The sequence below is a fragment of the Zea mays genome, chromosome 1, assembly GCF_902167145.1.
Source record: "Zea mays cultivar B73 chromosome 1, Zm-B73-REFERENCE-NAM-5.0, whole genome shotgun sequence".
NCBI classification, from domain to species: domain Eukaryota; kingdom Viridiplantae; phylum Streptophyta; class Magnoliopsida; order Poales; family Poaceae; genus Zea; species Zea mays.
In genome coordinates this window covers 12,406,620-12,427,599 of record NC_050096.1, presented here as the reverse complement: position 1 = coordinate 12,427,599, position 20,980 = coordinate 12,406,620, and the positions used below count along the sequence as shown (strand labels likewise).

Sequence of the window (20,980 nt, the reverse complement as noted above, 5' to 3'; positions counted from 1 at the left end):
TCAAAAGATCCATAGCAAAAGTACGTAAACTTACCAAAGTTTAAGAGAACTTACCCGATAACCAGCATTCATCATGTGCTTTAAAAGTTAAGGAATTAATGCATAAAGAAAACATCATGTGCATTACAAGTTAAGGAATTAATACATAAGGAAAACATCGTGTGCATTACAAGTTAAGGAATTAATACATAAGGAAAACAAAACAGGAACAAGAATAAAGCATGTCTGGTTGCAAATCTAGATTTGTCAGGCGCATAAGAAAAAATATAATCAACCAAAAGTGAAATACTAACATCCAACATCTTCGCCATCCTCATCCTACCATTTATCCAGTCAACCTTCAAGAACACAAGTCCTTTTTCATGAGCCTTGGCCACCAACCGCTCTCATCTTTCTTGTTCTGGTAGCATATGGTTCTTGGGACAACAACTGCTTTGCTCTCCTGCAAATAGGAAGACCAATACAATCAAAATCTGAAACGCTAATTCAACATGTATTAAATCGACAACATCAAACAACTCAAGATCAAACTCGCAAGGCGAGTCATCTGAGCTAGACAAGTTGAAATGGCCTTTAGGCTTTAAGCTCTGCTTCACACCCTTGGCGTCAGGCAACTCTATCGTCAAAAACACCCTACCAGATCAAAACTGTACAAACAAACCAAGTCGCATCAACCTAAATCTAGAAGTACCCAGGAAATCCGATGCCATTTTCTGTTGTCATTAGAGTAACACCAATATCATTAAGCATGCAAAAATCAGAATACAGAAAGTCATCAGCACAAGGAGTAACTTGATAATGTTACATGTGTCCCAGATTAATGATTCTAAATAGAAATTATTAACAAGGGGGAAAAGATGGTTCAAGAATATATCTGGAGATCATAACAAGAACCAACAAAATACAATCCTATGTCCACACTAATTATCTCATTTCATGAGATTTTTTTAAAAAACTGAATGTGGACAAAGCAAAGAAAAAACAAACATATACAATGAACATATTAATAGATCAGGCATATGAGGTAGTTATGTTAAGTATTAGCATTACATAACACAATTCATTACTATAGTATGCACAGTATCACAATGCCTACATACTAAATCAAATAATCTGCTATATCAGTGTGAATTTATCAGATTGTTCATTTCATCCATAAACAAATTTAAAATCGTGTAGCACACTAAAGCACAAAATTCGATACGTGATTTCTAAATTGTTAATATAGTTAAGCCACATTTCATTATGTCTAAATTTAACCTCAATTTGTCAAGCCTTTCCTCCTTACAAGTATATACTATACCCTATGAGGTTATAACACTGAAGTTTGGCAAGATTTTTCAACATGCAATTCTTTCGAAAGGTGTTTAGGATGCCCATGTTTCACATCTCTCTGTACTCTATAGACCGCCCACACCAAATCTCGTAATGTGTATTTTGAAGACGTGAAAACCATATTCATCTAAATCTAAACGTTCGATCAGAAAAGGAAAAACAGAGTAATTAAGAATAGAGGCGCTAGCCACTGTCAGGCACGTACACACCGATCTGTAGCGCAAGACTGGGATGTCGACTGGCCTGGCGAGTAGAGCACGGGGAGCTCAAATCCTTCATGCACACCACTGCCGAACATTTAGGAGCAGGGCTGGCTTCAAACTGATCAAGGTATTCTAGAGAAGGGGAAAAAGATAAACATTTAAGAGGGATAAGGAACAGGAAACTTGGAGGATCATGAAAAATGTTGTTAAAAAACAGCAGCCATGTGAATACAATCAGTATTTTCTTTAGATTTGCATCTTACCACTTAGAATGTGTGCTCTTTTGGGTCATCATCACCATAGAACCAGATCCTAGCGTTGCTTGGATGATAATACTTACTATTAAACTCCTGCAAACAAGCAAGACATACAAGCACAGAATGAAAAACTAAATTAAGTAATTAACAACAAACTAAGCAACCAATATTAGTTTAGTGCTACTCCAAAATATATAGATAGTTTTTGGTGGTGCTAGAATGAAATTTGGTGAGGTGATATAGCACTTGTTTTTTATACATCACAATGAATACGACCAACTTTTAAAATTAACCCTAGAAGTGTTAAGGGCCCAAGCAATAGCTAAAAGCTCAAAGCAAAGGACATCATTTAGCACTGCATTTAGATCAGTAGCACCGTCTTGGTCACCATGTTGATGGTACAATCAGCAAGTTAAATATCTAGAGAGAAGCTAAAGTTTGCAAGTTAAAGCAGATCAGGGAGTTTGAACTAATGACTTTGCACATATTTCTATTTAATAGCATTACCTGATCATCAAGCAACTTTGAGAAATCCTTTAGAACCTGATGATGATCTTTCTCACCCTGCTGGAGTTGCTGGCCATATTGAACTACAAGTCACATGACCCGATCTTTCATCACCACGTTATCAATTTGAAAAGAACGTAAGCCACTGAATGATTTGGAATTTGTTGTTATTTAGAGAACCCATAGCTTTACAGTAATATAGATTGGTTCACTGTAAACAAAATATTGCACAAATGTGAACATTACTCTTTCCATTCTGGAATTTGATCTACCATCAATTTTTTCTGGCGGCGAACGCAAAAGGTACGGTTGCACGGACTACTCCATCTGTAACTCCTCGACGATGCAGCCGGACGCGCACACAACTTGTTGTCACACGCGCCGCGGTGGTCGGAGGACAAGGGGGTCCAGCTAGCGATGTGGTGCACGACGACGACGATGGAGTCATGGAGAGTTGTTCCGGCACGTTGAGGAGCGAGAAGGTGATGCAGACCACCGGGTGCGCGCCGTCGATGGAGACGTGGACTGGGGATTGACCGGCGCCATAGGCCCATAGCTGCTCCTCCATTGACAGCGGCCGACGAGGAGGTGGCGGATCCGCGTAGATAGCGCATGCCGCCCGCCGCCCCTCTGGCTCTGGCCCTGGTGGTCCCCGACGCCGACGTACCTCCTCGAGCCGAGCTCGTACTTGTACGTCGGCGCGAACTCCAGGACGCCCTCCATCCACCCGTCGAACGCCCGCCCCTTCCTCAGCTCCCGCTACAGCTGGTCCGTCTCGGCTAGCTCACGCCAGCTTCCCGCCGAGATCAGCTCGTGTGCTCGCTCGTACGACGCGTCCAGCCGGTAGTTCAGATCGCCCAGCCAGAAGATCCGGCTGCAGAAACAAATCACCGTCAGGTTCCTGGACGGACGGATTGATGCTGATGATGCGATGCCATGAACGTGTCGTGTACTCACTCGTGGTCGTGGATGTTTCTGGGCAGCTGCAGGTCGCCCGAGGCGGCGAAGCGCGTGCGGCGGTGGATCTTGCGGTGGTGGACAGAGAGGTGGGCGAATCGGGTGGTGGGGGTGGATCTTGCGGGTGAAGACGACGGTCGGGAGGCCACGCGAGCGACGATGATGAGGGGGCGAGTATCACGGAGTGGCATCCTGGAATGGCGACCGTCGGGGCTCGGCATGGCCCCAGCGTCCATCTGAAGATGTCGCACAGATTGGGGGCAAAGCGACAGCGGCATTTGGAGCGAGGATTGCGGGAGAGTGGATGGAAGATGAGATCCAAGACGTGCTCCGAGATCCCAGTCGCGCCTTCCATCTGGGCGTGGTGGCGAGGAAAGAAGGTGGAGCTACCAGCGCGGCGTGGGTTTTAGGGTTGGGCACGACGTGGTGTCGAAGGCTAGGATGGGTGCCGATAGGAGCTCGGAAGAGTGAGCTTGGGGGCGAGGATTGCGGACGCGAGGGCGACAATTGCGAGAGCGGGGGCGCGGTGGGAGGAGGCAGAACGGGGTGGAGTGGCGATGGCTCGGGAGTGGGCAGAACGGGGGGCGGGGTCAACGCACGCGAGCCGTCGGATGTCACGGACGTTACCGATTGACGGGAGGCAGAATGGCAGAACATGGTGCACGGATGGTCTACATTAGAGTCTTATAGAGTAGTAGAGATTATCGTCTTATCGGTTACCCATTACGTTACTAATATATGAACCAAATGGCACCCAAGTTCTTCTCTCTTGGCCTACGTTTTTTGGAGTGACTACCCTCAAAGCAGGAGATTACCTTGAAACCAGCTCAGCGTCTCAACTAAACCCCCGTCATCATATTGAAACATCATTTTGCCAGCACCGAGGGATATGTAATGTAACACAATGCAGCACCCCTACCTGGCGTGTGAGTGGGGTTACCATCTGCTTCCGGATCTTCTCTCTTGGCCTACGCTCCTAGATCTGGAGTGACTACCCTTAAAGCATGTTAAAAAAACAAGGTTACCCTAAAACTAGCTCAACATCTCAACTAAACCCATGTCATCATATTGAAACACCATACCAAAAAGTCGAAGAGAAAGCAAGGTGCGCATGGAACCGATGAATAAGGGCATCCAGGGTCGCCCGAGCGTAATATCATGTCTTTTTTATATTTATTTTTATATGCAAGTATATGCAGAGATTATATGTTCAGATAATATCTGAGTTAACGAGTGAGAAGAGCTCTAATTGTCCCTTGTTATACCTAGTGCTAAGTCGAGCTCTTACTACGTGTTGACTTATCTTGAACTAAAGACTAAAGCTAAAGTGAAGCTAAGTGAATCCAAAGTGACATTAAACTAAACCCTTTTCTATGTTGTTCTACATGTCTCTTATATATATCATAAGGGAAGAGAGAGCTTTATCCATCCATGGAGAGTAGGCCCTATATAACTACTTCCATTTTGTCATAGTCAAGGATGGAGCCACGAAAAATTTTAGGAGGGGAAACCGTTACAACGATGTAATCTCACTAAACCACTCACAATAGACAAATATAATAGTTTAAAGTAGTCTTATATTGAGAAATATGTGAACAATAAAATTCATAAAATATATAATGAGAAATATAGGATCCAATTTTAGGGGAGGCTTAAGGGGGCTCCATAGGATCGACATCGGTAGGGGGGCTCGAGCCCCACTCGCCCCACCGTTGCATCCGTCCCTGGTCGTAATTGGTGTACCATATGTGAAGCATGCCTTTGAAGTACAACAACAGCGAGCGTTACACGCCACATTGGTAGGAATGGGTTTCCAAGCTGTTGAGTGTGTTATGGTAGCAGCAGAAGGCGCATACACTGCATAGTGCTCACGGATACACCTGCCGACCTGCGATCTGAGGCTTGACGACGGTGGCATATTTTGACCATTATATCGCCTCTCACATTAAATATGATAGAATCCTTATGTTAATCGCTTTGTGCCACATGTACTTGACGTGGTTAGGAATACACATGGCACTAGGTCCTTGTCGCCCCGTGGCCTCCTGCCTCAAGGGTGTCTTAGGGAGTGCCAAAGGGCTCCTGCATAAGGCCCCTAGTTCAATGCCTCGAGGTCTAGTCAACATGGGCTCTCCCCATCGAGTTGAGTCCTCTATAGGTCTGTTTTCTATTGTTGTAGTACTAGATGGCATTTTGCTAGCACGAAGGAATATGCCTTTTCCTGGATATTATTGATAGTGGCTCCCAGACCCTCAATAGACCCAAGGAGGCCTGCATGTAGGACCATCGTTCTCGCAAATGCAAGATAAAATAAGTCTATCATGTGTGCTAATAATATTGTTAGCTTTGACCGCCCTAATCAACAGTCATTGCATAAGGCAGTAGTCATACTGAATGACTCTCAAATCATAAGGGTCATGTGACGCTTTGTATGTTGTCCAGTGATTGTAAAAACGAAGACAAGGGCGTGCTAAATCTTAGGTGTGCAGATCCATCTTCCTTTTTCATCACTCTCTGCGCAATCTGCTTCACTTGCCCTCAAGTGCTCTTCTCGCTTTCGAAGCCACCGCCAACCAACCATAGTTGACTCATCCCGTGATCCTTTGTGGCACCATGGTAGATACCTCTCCCTTGGACTCGCTACTGAGAGCACAAATCCTAAACTAGGAGGGGTTGGGGAAGACATGTCAACTCCTAGAGTGGACCACATCGCTAGCCTTAAACAATGTGCATGCAATGATGATTCCACCTTGGACACCTCAAGGTAGTGTGGGGAGTACATCTTATTTTACTCCATTACCATGGTGGGGTTGAATTTCACTTTGTCGCGATTCTTCCTACATATCTTAGAGTTTTATGGCCTCCGGATCAGTCACATCACCCTAACTCCATCCTTGTCATATCGACCTTTGATTATCTATGCAAAGTGTCCATAGAGATGAGGCCCTACATGACAATATTCTGAAACTTCTTCATCCTCCAATAATCGAGTAGTCAAAATTCATTTGGGGTTACTACTTCTAGATTTGCTCAAGACTAAAGCCTCGGACGTTGTACATCTCTCTTGACCTCACTGACATGTGGGAGCATAAGAGAGACATGTGGGTGTACGTCATCGTCGCTCCCAAAGCCAGCATTGAGATGATGGGGGAGCCAACGAGCGAGAAGACTTGATGGGAGGAGATGCTAGAGATGTGCATGGTATGGGATTCAATGCTAGGGAAGATCGTCCAACTCACTACTGTCGGGTTGACGTCGATCATCGTGCTCGCACACTTCATGACGTGATGAATCACCCACTGCAGGAGCATAGGAGGACGATGTGGAGCTAGTCCAACATCGAATACCTAGACTGATGTATAGAAAGAAAGTTTGTAATTCAAGAATATGACAATATGCACAATGTCGTATCTGTGCTAGACATCATCGTGAACTACTAAAACAGTACGAGGCTGAATAGTATCCCCACAATGAGAACAAATGTTTTAACCTCTACCATCACCAACACAACATGCGCAATATGGGCAACTCCATGAAATGCAATCTCTAACTTCTAAGAAGTTAGAGGCCACAAAGTTTATAACACTCCTAAGGGAAACATCATGTATGTGGTTGCATTATGAATGAGGAAAATCTAACTATTAAGTTCAAAGGCCACAAGGTCATACTATAAGCTATGACAGTAATGCTTATGGAAGACAAATGACATCATAGGCAGTGTTGAAAGGGAAATGTGCCTTTGGGCCATTTCTAAGTATTTTGGTGATTAAGTGTCCAACACAAGTACCTAAGTGTTAAATTATGCCAAGGACTCAAGAAGTGCAAATCAAGATTAAAGGTATGTTTCTAGACTTAGTACATTGTTTTGAAGACTAATGTATTGTGTCTAAGTGCTAGAAACAGGAGAAACAATTATGGAGAAGTTGGTTGTGTACAGCCAAAAAGGCTGCTCGGTCTGGGTGCACCGGACAGTGTCCGGTGGTGCACCTGAAAGTGTCCGGTGCGCCAGGCCACCTCTGGTGAAAAGGCTGCTCTCGGGACTTCGACGGCGATGTACGGCTATAAATCACCCGACTGTCCGGTGGTGCACCGGACTGTCCGGTGAGCCATTCACAGGCGAAGTCGTCGCTCTCGGGAAGCGATCAACGGCGTACGGCTATAAACCACCGGACTGTCCAGTGGCGCACCGGACTGTCCGGTGGCGCACCGGACTGTCCGGTGAGCCAATAGTCAGCCGGGCCAACGGTCGGCCGCGTAATCCGCGCGCGACGCGTTGCGGAGCCAACGGTCAAAAGGGGCACCGGACAGTGTCCGGTGCGCCAACGGCTCTGAATCTCCAACGGTCGGCTTCACCAAAGAAGGAAAGAAATCCGCACCAGACTGTCCGGTGCGCCAGGCGACAGAAGGCAAGATTTGCCTTCCTGGAATGCTCTCAACGACTTCTAGCTGCCTTGGGGCTATAAAAGGGACCCCTAGGCGCATGGAGGAGTACACCAAGGATTCTCTAAGCATTCCTAAGCACCAAGACTCCAATTCAGCGCATTCGATTCTTTGTGATAGCAACTAGAGCTCCATTTTGAGTAGAGAACTCTTCGGGTTGTGTTGTGAGCTCGAGTTGTGACTTGTGTGCGTGTTGTGCTCTGATTTTGTGTCTTGTGTGCGTTGCTCATCCCAGCCTTACTTCCGTGCTTCTTTGTGAACATCAAATTGTAAGAGCGAGAGGCTCCAAGTTGTGGAGATTCCTCGCAAGCAGGATATAGTAAACAAAGCAAAACACTGTGGTATTCAAGTGGGTCTTTTGGACCGCTTGAGAGGGGTTGATTGCAACCCTCGTCCATTGGGACGCCACAACGTGGAGTAGGCAAGTGTTGGACTTGGCCGAACCACGGGATAAACCACTGTGCCTATCTGTGTTGATCTTCTTGTGGTTATCGTGTCTTGCAAGAACTCCTCTCTAGCCACTTAGCTTTATTGTGTTAACTCCTAATCAAGTTTTTGTGGCATTAAGTTTCAAGTTTTTACAGGATCACCTATTCATCCCCCCTCTAGGTGCTCTCAATTGGTATCAGAGTCGTTCTCTTCACCTAAGGGACTAATCGCCCGAAGAGATGGATCCTAAGGGCAAGGGGATGGTGGTCAATGATAAGGAGAAGGAGTCCTTCGTCAATGATCCAAAAGATGACAAGCCTACTGACTCGGGCTCGAGCCACAAAAGAAAAGACGGGAAGAAGAAGAAAACAAGGCGCATCAAGGAGATCGTCTACTACTACGACGGCGACGAGTCCTCTTCTTCCCAAAAGGACGACGACAACTACGAGAAAAAGAAAATGGTCAATTCAAACTTTTCTTTTGATTATTCTCGTATTTCGCAAAGTACAAATGCTCATTTACTCTCCATTCCACTTGGTAAACCTCCTCACTTTGATGGAGAGGACTACGGATTTTGGAGTCACAAATGTGTAGTCACTTGTTCTCTCTCCATCCAAGCATATGGGAGATAGTAGAGAGTGGAATGCAATTTGATAGTACTGATAGTCCCATATTTATCAATGAGAAAATTCACAAAAATGCACAAGCTACTACTGTTCTTCTAGCATCATTGTGCAGGGATGAATACCATAAGGTGAGTGGCTTGGATAACGCCAAGCAGATCTAGGACACCCTCAAGATCTCACATGAGGGGAACGATGTCACCATGCTCACCAAGATGGAGTTGGTGGAAGGCGAACTAGGAAGGTTCGCGATGATCAGGGGAGAGGAGCCAACCCAAACGTATAACCGGCTCAAGACCCTCGTCAACAAAATAAGAAGCTATGGAAGCACGCGATGGACGGATCATGACGTCGTCCGCCTAATGCTAAGGTCCTTTACTGTCCTTGATCCACATCTTGTAAACAATATTCGTGAAAATCCTAGGTACACCAAGATGTCGCCCGAAGAAATACTTGGAAAGTTCGTAAGCGGGCGGATGATGATCAAGGAGGCAAGATACGTCGATGATGCGTTGAATGGCCCAATCCACGAGCCTCAAACCGTGGCTCTCAAAGCAATGAGGAGCAAGGAGGCGCTACCTAGCAAGGTGGCGCAAGTTGAGGCGGCCGGGCTTAACGAAGAAGAAATGGCCCTCATCATCAAGCGATTCAAGACAACACTAAAGGGTCGCAAGGAGCATCCCAACAAGAATAAGACGAAGGGGAAGCGCTCATGCTTCAAATGTGGTAAGATTGGTCATTTTATCGCTATTTGTCCCGATAATAATAGTGACCAGGAACAAGAAAAGAAGAGAGAAAAGAAGAAGGCTTACAAGAAGGCTAAGGGCGAGGCACACCTTGGCAAGGAGTGGGACTCAGATTGTTCGTCGTCTGACTCCGACAACGAAGGACTCGCCGCCTCGGCCTTCAACAAGTCGTCCCTCTTCCCCAACGAGCATCACACATGCCTAATGGCAAAGGAGAAGAAGGTAAACACTCGAAAGTCTACTTATGCTTCTAGTGATGATGAATCTAGCGATGATGAAATAGACTATGCTAGTTTGTTCAAAGGCTTAGATAGAACTAAGATTGATAAGATCAATGAGTTGATTGATGCCTTGAATGATAAGAATAGATTATTAGAAAAGCAAGAGGATCTTTTGTATGAAGAACATGATAAGTTTGTAGAAGCACAAAATTCTCTTGCTTTAGAAATTAAAAGAAATGAAATGCTTTCATGTGAATTGTCTACATGCCATGAATCTATCTCTAGCCTAAAAAGTGTTAATGATGATTTGAGTGCTAAGTTAGAAATAGCTAGTAAAACAAACTCTAGTGAAGAACATGTTACGATTTGCAATAGGTGCAAAGATTTTAATGTTGATGCTTGTAGTGAACACCTAGTTTGCATTTCTAAACTAAATGATGAAGTGGCTAGTCTTAATGCTCAACTTAAGACTAGCAAAAATGATTTTGATAAACTAAAATTTGCAAGGGATGCCTACACGATTGGTAGACACCCCTCAATTAAGGATGGGCTTGGCTTCAAGAGGGAGGCCAAGAACTTGACAAGTCATAAGGCTCCCATCTCCATCAAGGAGAAAGGGAAGGCCCCTATGGCAAATAGTATTCAAAAGAATCATGCTTTCTTATACCATGATAGGAGATATTCTAGGAATGTTCGTCATGATAGAAGTTGCAATGATGTTGTTTCACATGCTTATGATTCAAATGCAATGTTTGCTTCAAGTTCTTCTATTATGCATAATAGAAGTTTGGCTAGGAAAAATATCATTCATCATGTGCCTAGGAGAAATGCTCATGTACCTAGGAAAACAAGTAATGAACCTTCTACAATTTATCATGCTTTAAATGCTTCCTTTGCTATTTGTAGAAAGGATAAGAAGGTGATTGCTAGAAAATTAGGGGCAAAATGCAAGGGAGATAAAACTTGCATTTGGGTCCCTAAGGCTATTTGTACTAACCTTGTAGGACCCAACAAGAGTTGGGTACCTAAGACCCAAGCCTAAATTGCCTTGCAGGTTTATGCATCCGGGGGCTCAAGCTGGATTATCGACAGCGGATGCACAAACCACATGACGGGGGAGAAGAAGATGTTCTGTTCCTACGTCAAGAACAAAGACTCCCAAGACTCAATCATCTTCGGTGACGGGAATCAAGGCAAGGTCAAAGGACTAGGGAAGATTGCTATTTCATCCGAGCACTCTATTTCCAATGTGTTTTTAGTTGAGTCGCTTGGATATAACTTGTTGTCTGTGAGTCAGCTTTGTAATATGAGATATAATTGCTTATTCACAAACGTAGATGTGTCTGTCTTTAGAAGGAGTGATGGTTTATTAGCTTTTAAGGGTGTATTAGACGACAAACTCTACTTAGTTGATTTTGCAAAAGAGGAGACCGGTCTAGATGCATGCTTAATTGCTAAGACTAGCATGGGTTGGCTGTGGCATCGCCGTTTAGCACATGTGGGGATGAAGAACCTTCACAAGCTTCTAAAGGGAGAACACGTGATAGGTCTAACAAATGTTACTTTCGAAAAAGATAGACCTTGTGCAGCTTGTCAAGCAGGTAAACAAGTGGGAAGCTCTCATCATACCAAAAATGTGATGACCACAGCAAGACCTTTGGAGTTGCTTCATATGGACCTCTTCGGACCCGTCGCCTATCTAAGCATAGGAGGAAGTAAGTATGGTCTTGTTATAGTTGATGATTTTTCCCGCTTCACTTGGGTATTCTTTTTGCAGGACAAATCTGAAACCCAAAGGACCCTCAAGCACTTCCTAAGGAGAGCTCAAAATGAGTTGAGCTCAAGGTGAAGAAGATAAGGAGCGACAACGGGTCCGAGTTCAAGAACCTCCAAGTGGAGGAGTACCTTGAGGAGGAAGGGATCAAGCACGAGTTCTCCGCTCCCTACACACCACAGCAAAACGGTGTAGTAGAGAGGAAGAACAGGACACTCATAGACATGGCGAGGACAATGCTTGGAGAATTCAAGACACCCGAGCGGTTTTGGTCGGAAGCCGTGAACACGGCTTGCCACGCCATAAACCGGGTGTACCTTCATCGCCTCCTCAAGAAGACTTCGTATGAGCTTCTAATAGGTAACAAACCCAATGTGTCTTACTTTCGTGTATTTGGGAGCAAATGTTATATTCTAGTGAAAAAGGTAGAAATTCTAAGTTTGCTCCCAAAGCTGTAGAAGGGTTTTTGTTAGGTTATGACTCAAATACAAAGGCGTATAGAGTCTTCAACAAATCATCGGGTTTGGTTGAAGTCTCTAGCGACGTTGTATTTGATGAGACTAATGGCTCTCCGAGAGAGCAAGTTGTTGATCTTGATGATGTAGATGAAGAAGATATTCCAACGGCCGCAATACGCACCATGGCGATTGGAGAAGTGCGGCCACAGGAACAAAAGGAGCAAGATCAACCTTCTTCCTCAACAATGGTGCATCCCCCAACTCAAGACGATGAACAGGTTCATCAAGAAGAGGCATGTGATCAAGGGGGAGCACAAGTTGATCAAGTTATGGAGGAAGAAGCACCACATGCCCCTCCAACCCAAGTTCGAGCGATGATTCAAAGGAATCATCCCGTCGACCAAATTTTGGGTGATATTAGCAAGGGAGTAACTACTCGCTCTAGATTAGTTAATTTTTGTGAGCATTACTCTTTTGTCTCTTCTATTGAGCTTTTCAGGGTAGAAGAGGCGTTGCTAGATCCGGACTAGGTGTTGGCCATGCAGGAAGAGCTCAACAACTTCAAGAGAAATGAAGTTTGGACACTGGTGCCTCGTCCCAAGCAAAACGTTGTGGGAACCAAGTGGGTGTTCCGCAACAAATAAGACGAGCACGGAGTGGTGACAAGGAACAAGGCTAAACTTGTGGCAAAAGGTTATGCCCAAGTCGCAGGTTTGGACTTTGAGGAGACTTTTGCTCCTGTGGCTAGGCTAGAGTCAATCCGCATATTGTTAGCTTATGCTGCTCACCATTCTTTCAGGTTGTTCCAAATGGATGTGAAGAACGCTTTCCTCAACGGGCCAATCAAGGAGGAGGTGTACGTGTAGCAACCCCCTGGCTTCAAGGATGAACGGTACCCCGACCACGTGTGTAAGCTCTCTAAGGCACTCTATGGACTTAAGCAAGCCCCAAGAGCATAGTATGAATGCCTTAGAGACTTTTTAATTGCTAATGCTTTCAAGGTTGGGAAAGCCGATCCAACTTTATTCACTAAGACTTGTGATGGTGATCTTTTTGTGTGCCAAATTTATGTCGATGACATAATATTTGGTTCTACTAACCAAAAGTCTTGTGAAGAGTTTAGCAGGGTGATGACTCAGAAATTCGAGATGTCTATGATGGGCGAGTTGAACTACTTTCTCGGGTTTCAAGTGAAGCAACTAAAGGACGGCACCTTCATCTCCTAAACAAAGTGCACGCAAGACTTGCTAAAGCGGTTTGGGATGAAGGACGCCAAGCCCGCAAAGACACAAATGGGAACCGACGGACACGTCGACCTCAACAAAGGAGGTAAGTCTGTTGATCAAAAGGCATACCGGTCTATGATATGGTCTTTACTTTATTTATGTGCTAGTAGACCGGATATTATGCTTAGTGTATGCATGTGTGCTAGATTTCAATCTGATCCAAGGGAGTGTCACTTAGTGGCCATGAAGCGAATTCTTAGATATTTAGTCGCTACGCCTTGCTTCGGGATCTGGTATCCAAAGGGGTCTACCTTTGACTTAATTGGATACTCAGACTCCGATTATGCTGGATGTAAGGTCGATAGGAAGAGTACATCGGGGACGTGCCAATTCTTAGGAAGGTCCCTGGTGTCGTGGAGTTCTAAGAAACAAACTTCCGTTGCCCTATCCACCGCTGAGGCCGAGTATGTTGCCGCAGGACAGTGTTGCGCGCAACTACTTTGGATGAGGCAAACCCTCAGGGACTTTGACTACAAACTGAGCAAAGTCCCACTCCTATGTGACAATGAGATTGCTATCCGCATGGCGGATAATCCTGTTGAACACAGCCGCACAAAGCACATAGACATCCGGCATCACTTTTTGAGAGACCACCAGCAAAAGGGAGATATCGAAGTGTTTTATGTTAGCACCGAGAACCAGCTAGCCGATATCTTTACCAAGCCTCTAGATGAGAAGACCTTTTGCAGGCTGCGTAGTGAGCTAAATGTCTTAGATTCGCAGAACTTGGATTGATTTATAGCATACATGTGTTTTATGCCTTGATCATGTTCCTTAAGCATTTTGTTGTTTTATGGTGTTCAAGTTGTACAAACACTCCCCGGACCTCAAAAGTCCATGTGTGAGTGATGCACATATCTAGGGAGAGATGTGCTACAACTTGACCCTTTGAGATTAACCATGTGCTTGAGTTTTCTTAATTTAGTCTCAAAGGAGGATTGAAAGGGAAAAGGTGGACTTGGACCATGCAAGACTTCCACTGCACTCCGATGAAAGAGTAACTAACTCCAAGTTCATCTTCTTGCTCTTATTGCCTTTTTACTCTTAATTGAAGATTTTGGTGAGGTAATGGGGTTTAAGGGCCAAGATTGATCCCGTTTTGGTGCTTGATGCCAAAGGGGGAGAAAATAAGGCCAAAGCAACAAATGGATCAGCTACCACTTGAGAATTTTGAAAATAGTAGAATAGCGCTTTTGGTTTGTCAAAAATCTCTTACTGTCTCTTTTGCAAAAGTTGGCCCCTTGTGGGCAGAATGGTTGATTATGGGAAATAGGGGGAGTTTTTGAATCAGTGATCAATTTCTCTTGGAATACCTTTCTTTATGTCTCAACAAGTGTGTTTGACTTAGAGATAGGAAATTGAGTTTGATTTACAAAAACAAACCAAGTGGTGGCAAAGAATGATCCAAATATGCCAAATTTAGAAATCAAAAGAAATTTGTGTTTTCATTTGCATTGATATTGCACTTCCTTTAGTTGCTTTTTGTTGTGTTGGCATAAATCACCAAAAAGGGAGAGATTGAAAGGGAAATGTGCCTTTGGGCCATTTCTAAGTATTTTGGTGATTAAGTGTCCAACACAAGTACCTAAGTGTTAAATTATGCCAAGGACTCAAGAAGTGCAAATCAAGATTAAAGGTATGTTTATAGACTTAGTACATTGTTTTGAAGACTAATGTATTGTGTCTAAGTGCTAGAAACAGGAGAAACAATTATGGAGAAGTTGGCTGTGTACAGCCAAAAAGGCTGCTCGGTCTGGGTGCACTGGACAGTGTCCGGTGCGCCAGGCCACCTCTGGTGAAAAGGCTGCTCTCGGGACTTCGACGGCGGTGTACGGCTATAAATCACCGGATTGTCCGGTGGTGCACCGGACTGTCCGGTGAGCCATTCACAGGCGAAGTCGTCGCTCTCGGGAAGCGATCAACGGCGTACGGCTATAAATCACCGGACTGTCCGGTGGCGCACCGGACTGTCCGATGAGCCAATAGTCTGCCGGGCCAACGGTCGACCGCGTAATCCGCGTGCGACGCGTGGCAGAGCCAACGATCAGAAGGGGCACCGGACTGTCCGGTGTGCACCGGACAGTGTCCGGTGCGCCAACGGCTCTGAATCTCCAACGGTCGGCTTCGCCAAAGAAGGAAAGAAATCCGCACCGGACAGTGTCCGGTGGTGCACCGGACTGTCCGGTGCGCCAGACGACAGAAGGCAAGATTTGCCTTCCTGGAATGCTCTCAACGGCTCCTAGCTGCCTTGGGGCTATAAAAGGGACCCCTAGGCGCATGGAGGAGTACACCAAGGATTCTCTAAGCATTCCTAAGCACCAAGACTCCAATTCCGCGCATTCGATTCTTTGTGATAGCAACTAGAGCTCCATTTTGAGTAGAGAACTCTTCGGGTTGTGTTGTGAGCTCGAGTTGTGACTTGTGTGCGTGTTGTGCTCTGATTTTGTGTCTTGTGTGCGTTGCTCATCCCAGCCTTACTTCTGTGCTTCTTTATGAACATCAAATTGTAAGGGCGAGAGACTCCAAGTTGTGGAGATTCCTCGCAAGCGGAATATAGTAAACAAAGCAAAACACCGTGGTATTCAAGTGGGTCTTTTGGACCGCTTGAGAGGGGTTGATTGCAACCCTCGTCCGTTGGGACGCCACAACGTGGAGTAGACAAGTGTTGGACTTGGCCGAACCACGGGATAAACCACTGTGCCTATCTGTGTTGATCTTCTTGTGGTTATCGTGTCTTGCAAGAACTCCTCTCTAGCCACTTGGCTTTATTGTGCTAACTCCTAATCAAGTTTTTGTGGCATTAAGTTTCAAGTTTTTACAGGATCACCTATTCACCCCCCTCTAGGTGCTCTCAAGTGTCTACCCAGACACGCCAAGTATCTAGTAGAGGGCCCAATGTCAAAAGGTTATGGAATGATAACCAAGCTAGGGGAGGCAGAGTCCACCTCAAGTCGATCATCATCATGTTGATCTATGGGACATCCTCTGTAGTCGTGATCTTCACGAGCAATTAAATTCTAGGCGAAGATATATCGACTATGCAGAGACTTCTCAGATGAACCAGTACAACGCTAAAGAAGAAATGGTGGACGGCTTCCCTTGCTTCTATAGAAGTCTTAATTCCATCATGTACTCAAAGAAATTTAAGCACGGCAACATTAGCAAGTCCAATAACAAGAAGAACCTAAATATATGGATTTGATGCTAGTTAGCTACGATCAGCCTCATGGGAAGGAATGAAGATATCAAGGTGATCTACTTATTGATGGTACTTGAAGCTACTCCACTAACTTGGCTTGAGCGGCCATCGATAGCTAGCTAGCTCTCTCAAAGAAATCATGGACAACTTCCAAAGTGCATGGCCTCGTTTGGCCAATAAGCACGATCCTCAAAACTACAAGTAGAAGGATGGAAAAAGCATATGTGGCTACTACAAATGCTTCACCAAAATTCACTTTACCCTAATGGACATTCTGACCAAAACATGATCAGCCACTTCGATGATGGTCTAATGGAAAAGTTCTAGTACCACGATGTCTTCAGCAATACGCCAAAGATAATTCTTGAGTTCTCGGACATGATCGATAATTGGATGGATGCTGAAGATAAAGTATAAGAGATATTTGATAGTTAAAACTGTAGAAATAATGATAAAGGGGGTTATTGGAGATACAAGAAGGGTGGTTTATCGGACAAGAAGGGAGGGCCAGACAACAAGGATATTGGAGAGCTTGCTTGCTTGTTTTTTCTTTATTCCTTCTCCATTCTTTACTTTGCACTCGTAGGACTTGTGGCACACATACCAAACCACAATATTTCAACTATCAAGCTTCTTCACTCCCTTGCCAGTACTATCTTGATGAGATTAGGTCGGCTTCGTCTTGCCTTCATTTGAGTCAAGTTCTTGGGAGGCATGTCACTTCTTGCTTAAGTTGCTCATTCTCTAATATGATTTCTTGTGATCATGTTTCTACAATCACAATCTTAAAACAAACTTGATCACAAGAAGGTGAGTCTAAAATAAAAAAATCATTGCAAGAAGTATATGCATCCTTTTTAGCTACTTCAAAAGTTTTTTCATTTTTAGATACCTCAATGGTACTACTAAAAGTTGCTTAGAGGGGTGAATATGCAATATCTAAGAATTCTAAACCAAACACAAGGAGCAATCTGAATATTCTAACTTTAATGGTCAGTGTGAGAATGATATAGCTAAGATATCAAAAAGATAAATACTTTCTTATGTTGCTAGTAAAACTTAAGTGTGAAAATGAAAGCTAGCAACAAGATATAAGTGATGACTCTTAAATGATGAGAAAATCAAGTATTAACTAGGAGAGGAAAGGCAAATGCAAATGGGAAGGAAAATGCACAAGAGACTCAAGATTTGTTTACCTAAGTTTGGTTTCACAAAGAACTCTGTGTCTCCATTAAGGAGTCAAAAAAAGCGTGTCTCTTTTAACCCTTTCCTCACTCAAACGACCACTAAGGTTGAGCTTGAGTCCTTTCTTTCTCAATTGGTGAGAGCAAACTCTCTTACAAGGCCCACACAAAGTCGAAGGCTCTTGATCGCTTAGAGCAACAACTCAACACAAGAAAGATCACTTTTCTTCTCTCTTTTCTCAGAGTCACAACTCAACTCAAGTGCTCTAGAAACTCTATTGATATTTTAGTTCTCAGAAGATGTATATACTAAGCACACAACTATTTTGGAGCACTTGGATAGTTTGGATGGTTTGGAGATGATCCTCTAACTCATGTGTGATGTTTCTTAGCTCATTGATAAAGTTGTGCCTAGTTGAAGGAGTATATATAGGTTGCCCATCTCAAAAAAGTCGTTGGGACCCCACTCTTGATTTTCTGTACTCACCAAACATATCTATTGGCGCACTGGACATGTCTGGTATCGTCTTAGAGGTTACTGTTGGAAAAAATGTCAACTTCGTCAATCTGTTAGAACTCACCGGACACATGCCACATCATCTAGCTATTGGAATCTTCCTGTTGTCGACCGTTGTGCACTATGTATTCGATGCTCAGTCTGGTGTTGCACCAAACAGGTCTGGTGCCTTCGCTAAACTTATACACTTTGACATGCTCTCTAAGTGTCATATCCGATGTGTCATCCATTGCAGAACGGGACACGTCAGGTGTCTTTTATCTGTTTGTCCTATTTTCTAACCTCTCTGTAAGCCTACCTTTCAAACGAAACTGAACTAAACTAAAACAATATGCAAGTATCACCTTGAACATGAACGAACAAGAAGGGACAAGAACAAGGATCTTGATTTTAAGAACTATGAACCCTAGGCAGCACCGGGCAGAAAAAAGGGGGAAGGAAGAGAAGAACTCACGAGTGCAAAATCATTCCACATCTCGACTATCCGCATCACGGATGTCAACTAGAACTAGACCATCGTGCTCAGTTGCTAACCGTCCAAGATCCAAAAACCCGATCCAAGATCCTAAAACCCGATCGTGTCGTCGCCGCCATCGCCTCACGCGCGGGGGGTGCTCAATGCTCATGGAGTCATGGTTGCCTCACCTCTGGTCTAGTGTTCACGTCGTCGTCGTAGGCTTGGTCCCTCCCAGAGGCCAGACGGTAGGAGGCCGGGCGTCGATCCAATGGGATGATGAGACAGGAAAAACGGCCGGAATGAACCAGCTGCAATTCATCCCCAAATTAACCGAACAACCATTCCCAGTTGGACCAGGATTGAATCCGAGTCCCGCCGATCCATGTGGAACGGGCCTCGTTCCAAGCCCAGCCGTATACGGTCAACATCTGCCATCTTCCTCTAGTTGCCAAGACCCAATCAATTGTCATGTATGATGACAAACTAACACATACATACAGTACTTACTCTTGTAGATCTGGAAGCATTTGATGCAAAACTGGATACATCATGACTCATGAGTCGTCTTCTTGCAGAGCTGGCAAGCCTCCTCATCGTGCAGAGCTGGAAAGCCAATCAGTAAGCCCAACTTGCGAAGGATTATGAATCGATGAGGAGTCCAGCGATGGGATAGGCATGAACTGGAACCGCAGAACAGAATGTGTAATTGCGGAGTCAAGCATGTGGGCAGAAACGGAAAATGAAGCACACGGGGATAATAACCACAAGGGTCAGCACAGAAGCAATGAACTGCCAGATCTTTCAGTGAAAAGAACCGATCAACATATGCTGAGTTGCTGACAAGCACATTGGTATTGTATCTCCACAACACTAACCAACATGTGCTTGTGTATGCAAAATGCAACTACAAGGTCTCAAACGGGCTTCCCAATCAAGCTAGTACTCCCATCTCGACAAGTCCCAACCATAGCCATCTTCCTCACACAAAGTACCATCACCGAGCACCGCAATATTGATATATCCTTAAAAAACAGACCCTAGGTACAATAACAACCATTGGTCACCCGATGGTCAGGATCACAAGGAAAGCTGTGGTGTACATGAACCAAACATAAGATCTTCATACTATATCTTGGACTCATGGTAGCCGCTCGTGCACTGAGACCAGCTACAGCTGCTCCTGCACAAGGTAGTAACTACCCAAACAAACTCTACATTTACAAGAGAAGTTCGATCACACTCTCCATTTGATCGCAAATAAAGGAGATACTTTCAGTACAAAGGTAGAAGATGCTACTGGTACAGCTAACTGACGCTCATTTTTGTACTGCCAGGTGAATGAGCAGAATGAATTTATAAACAAATGCTTGATCTTTTCGATGCATTACAACGCAAATGAGAGATTCTTATTTACGATATAGTCATTCTGGAATAACTGGCGTTGATGTTATTTGATGTGTTTGTCTGTAGGACACACATGTATTGATATTTTCATCATTCAGGTTTCAGATAGCACGTTCGTATATTGAATAAACATTTGAATTGAACAGCACTGTATTCTGGTTGTTTTTCTCAGATATCCCCTGTTTGCTGAGACTACTTTGGAATCCAATTATCTCAGTGTGCAAAAAAAAAACAATAATAATAATAAACGCACCTGGCACTGGCAGGCAAATATTTTCTACTGCAGTACTGCTCCATACAAAAATGGAAACATTTGAAATCCGCTGCTTTGCCCTCTACGTGATCTTCAATCGGAATGCTTCGTGCGAACTTACAGCTTTTTTCTGTGATATTGACGAAAATTCCAAAGTATGTATACGTTAAGAAGCAGTAAGACAGGTGTGAGGAATATACATAGAGAAAAACAAGTGCAAATTTAAGATGGGGAGATGGGGGCACCTTGGCCGGGTCGATCACAGCAGGGCGATAAGGACGATTAGCAGGAGCGCGGCGACAAACGAGTACTTGACGGCGGCGGCGAAGATTGCTGCGGAGATGAGCGTGAGCTGCAGCAGCAGTGAGGCGCCAGCCCATACGAGCGCGCCCGTGAGCACCACAGCCACGGCATTGGCGGGGTCCGGGGACAGAAGCTCTCCCAACCGGATCTCCGACAGCGCCGGGAGCGACGAGCGTCGCCGCTCCTTCTCCCCCTCCACCGGTGGCCCGCCGTTGCCGTTGCCGCGGGAAGCCGCACGGGCGACCGCGGGGCGGGGGGGACGGTGGTTCAGGGAGTAGGAAGCCGGGGTAACGGATCTAAGGTGAGAGACCGAGAGGCGGACGGGGAGCGGTGGAACTAGGATTCCGGCGTATGCCGCCATGGAAAGAAGGAGCACAAGCGAACAGAGCAGAGCAGCAGAGGGGAAGGCAATAGACCGTTGGATCTC

The 20,980-nt window shown here is 44.8% G+C and overlaps 1 protein-coding gene and 1 pseudogene across 2 annotated transcripts; both read right to left on the bottom strand.

The window, feature by feature from the left end:
- Nucleotides 1-91: 91 nt before the first annotated feature.
- Nucleotides 92-20,856, bottom strand: LOC103631745 (uncharacterized; annotated as a pseudogene). Its single transcript, NR_158682.1, has 5 exons — nt 20,496-20,856; nt 20,251-20,380; nt 2,303-2,385; nt 1,802-1,888; nt 92-1,670 (listed from the first exon to the last, which is right to left on the bottom strand). The product of NR_158682.1 is annotated as an uncharacterized protein (transcript).
- Nucleotides 20,227-20,973, bottom strand: LOC100275123 (uncharacterized). Its single transcript, NM_001365942.1, has 2 exons — nt 20,496-20,973; nt 20,227-20,380 (listed from the first exon to the last, which is right to left on the bottom strand). Exon 1 carries the CDS (start codon nt 20,912-20,914, stop codon nt 20,510-20,512), a length of 405 nt encoding a protein of 134 aa, NP_001352871.1. The 5' UTR covers nt 20,915-20,973; the 3' UTR covers nt 20,227-20,380; nt 20,496-20,509.
- Between the last annotated feature and the right edge of the window lie 7 nt (nt 20,974-20,980).

Bases quoted from the DNA above. Each gene is read 5' to 3' on its own strand.
- LOC100275123 (NM_001365942.1), bottom strand. From the start codon at position 20,914: ATGGCGGCATACGCCGGAATCCTAGTTCCACCGCTCCCCGTCCGCCTC.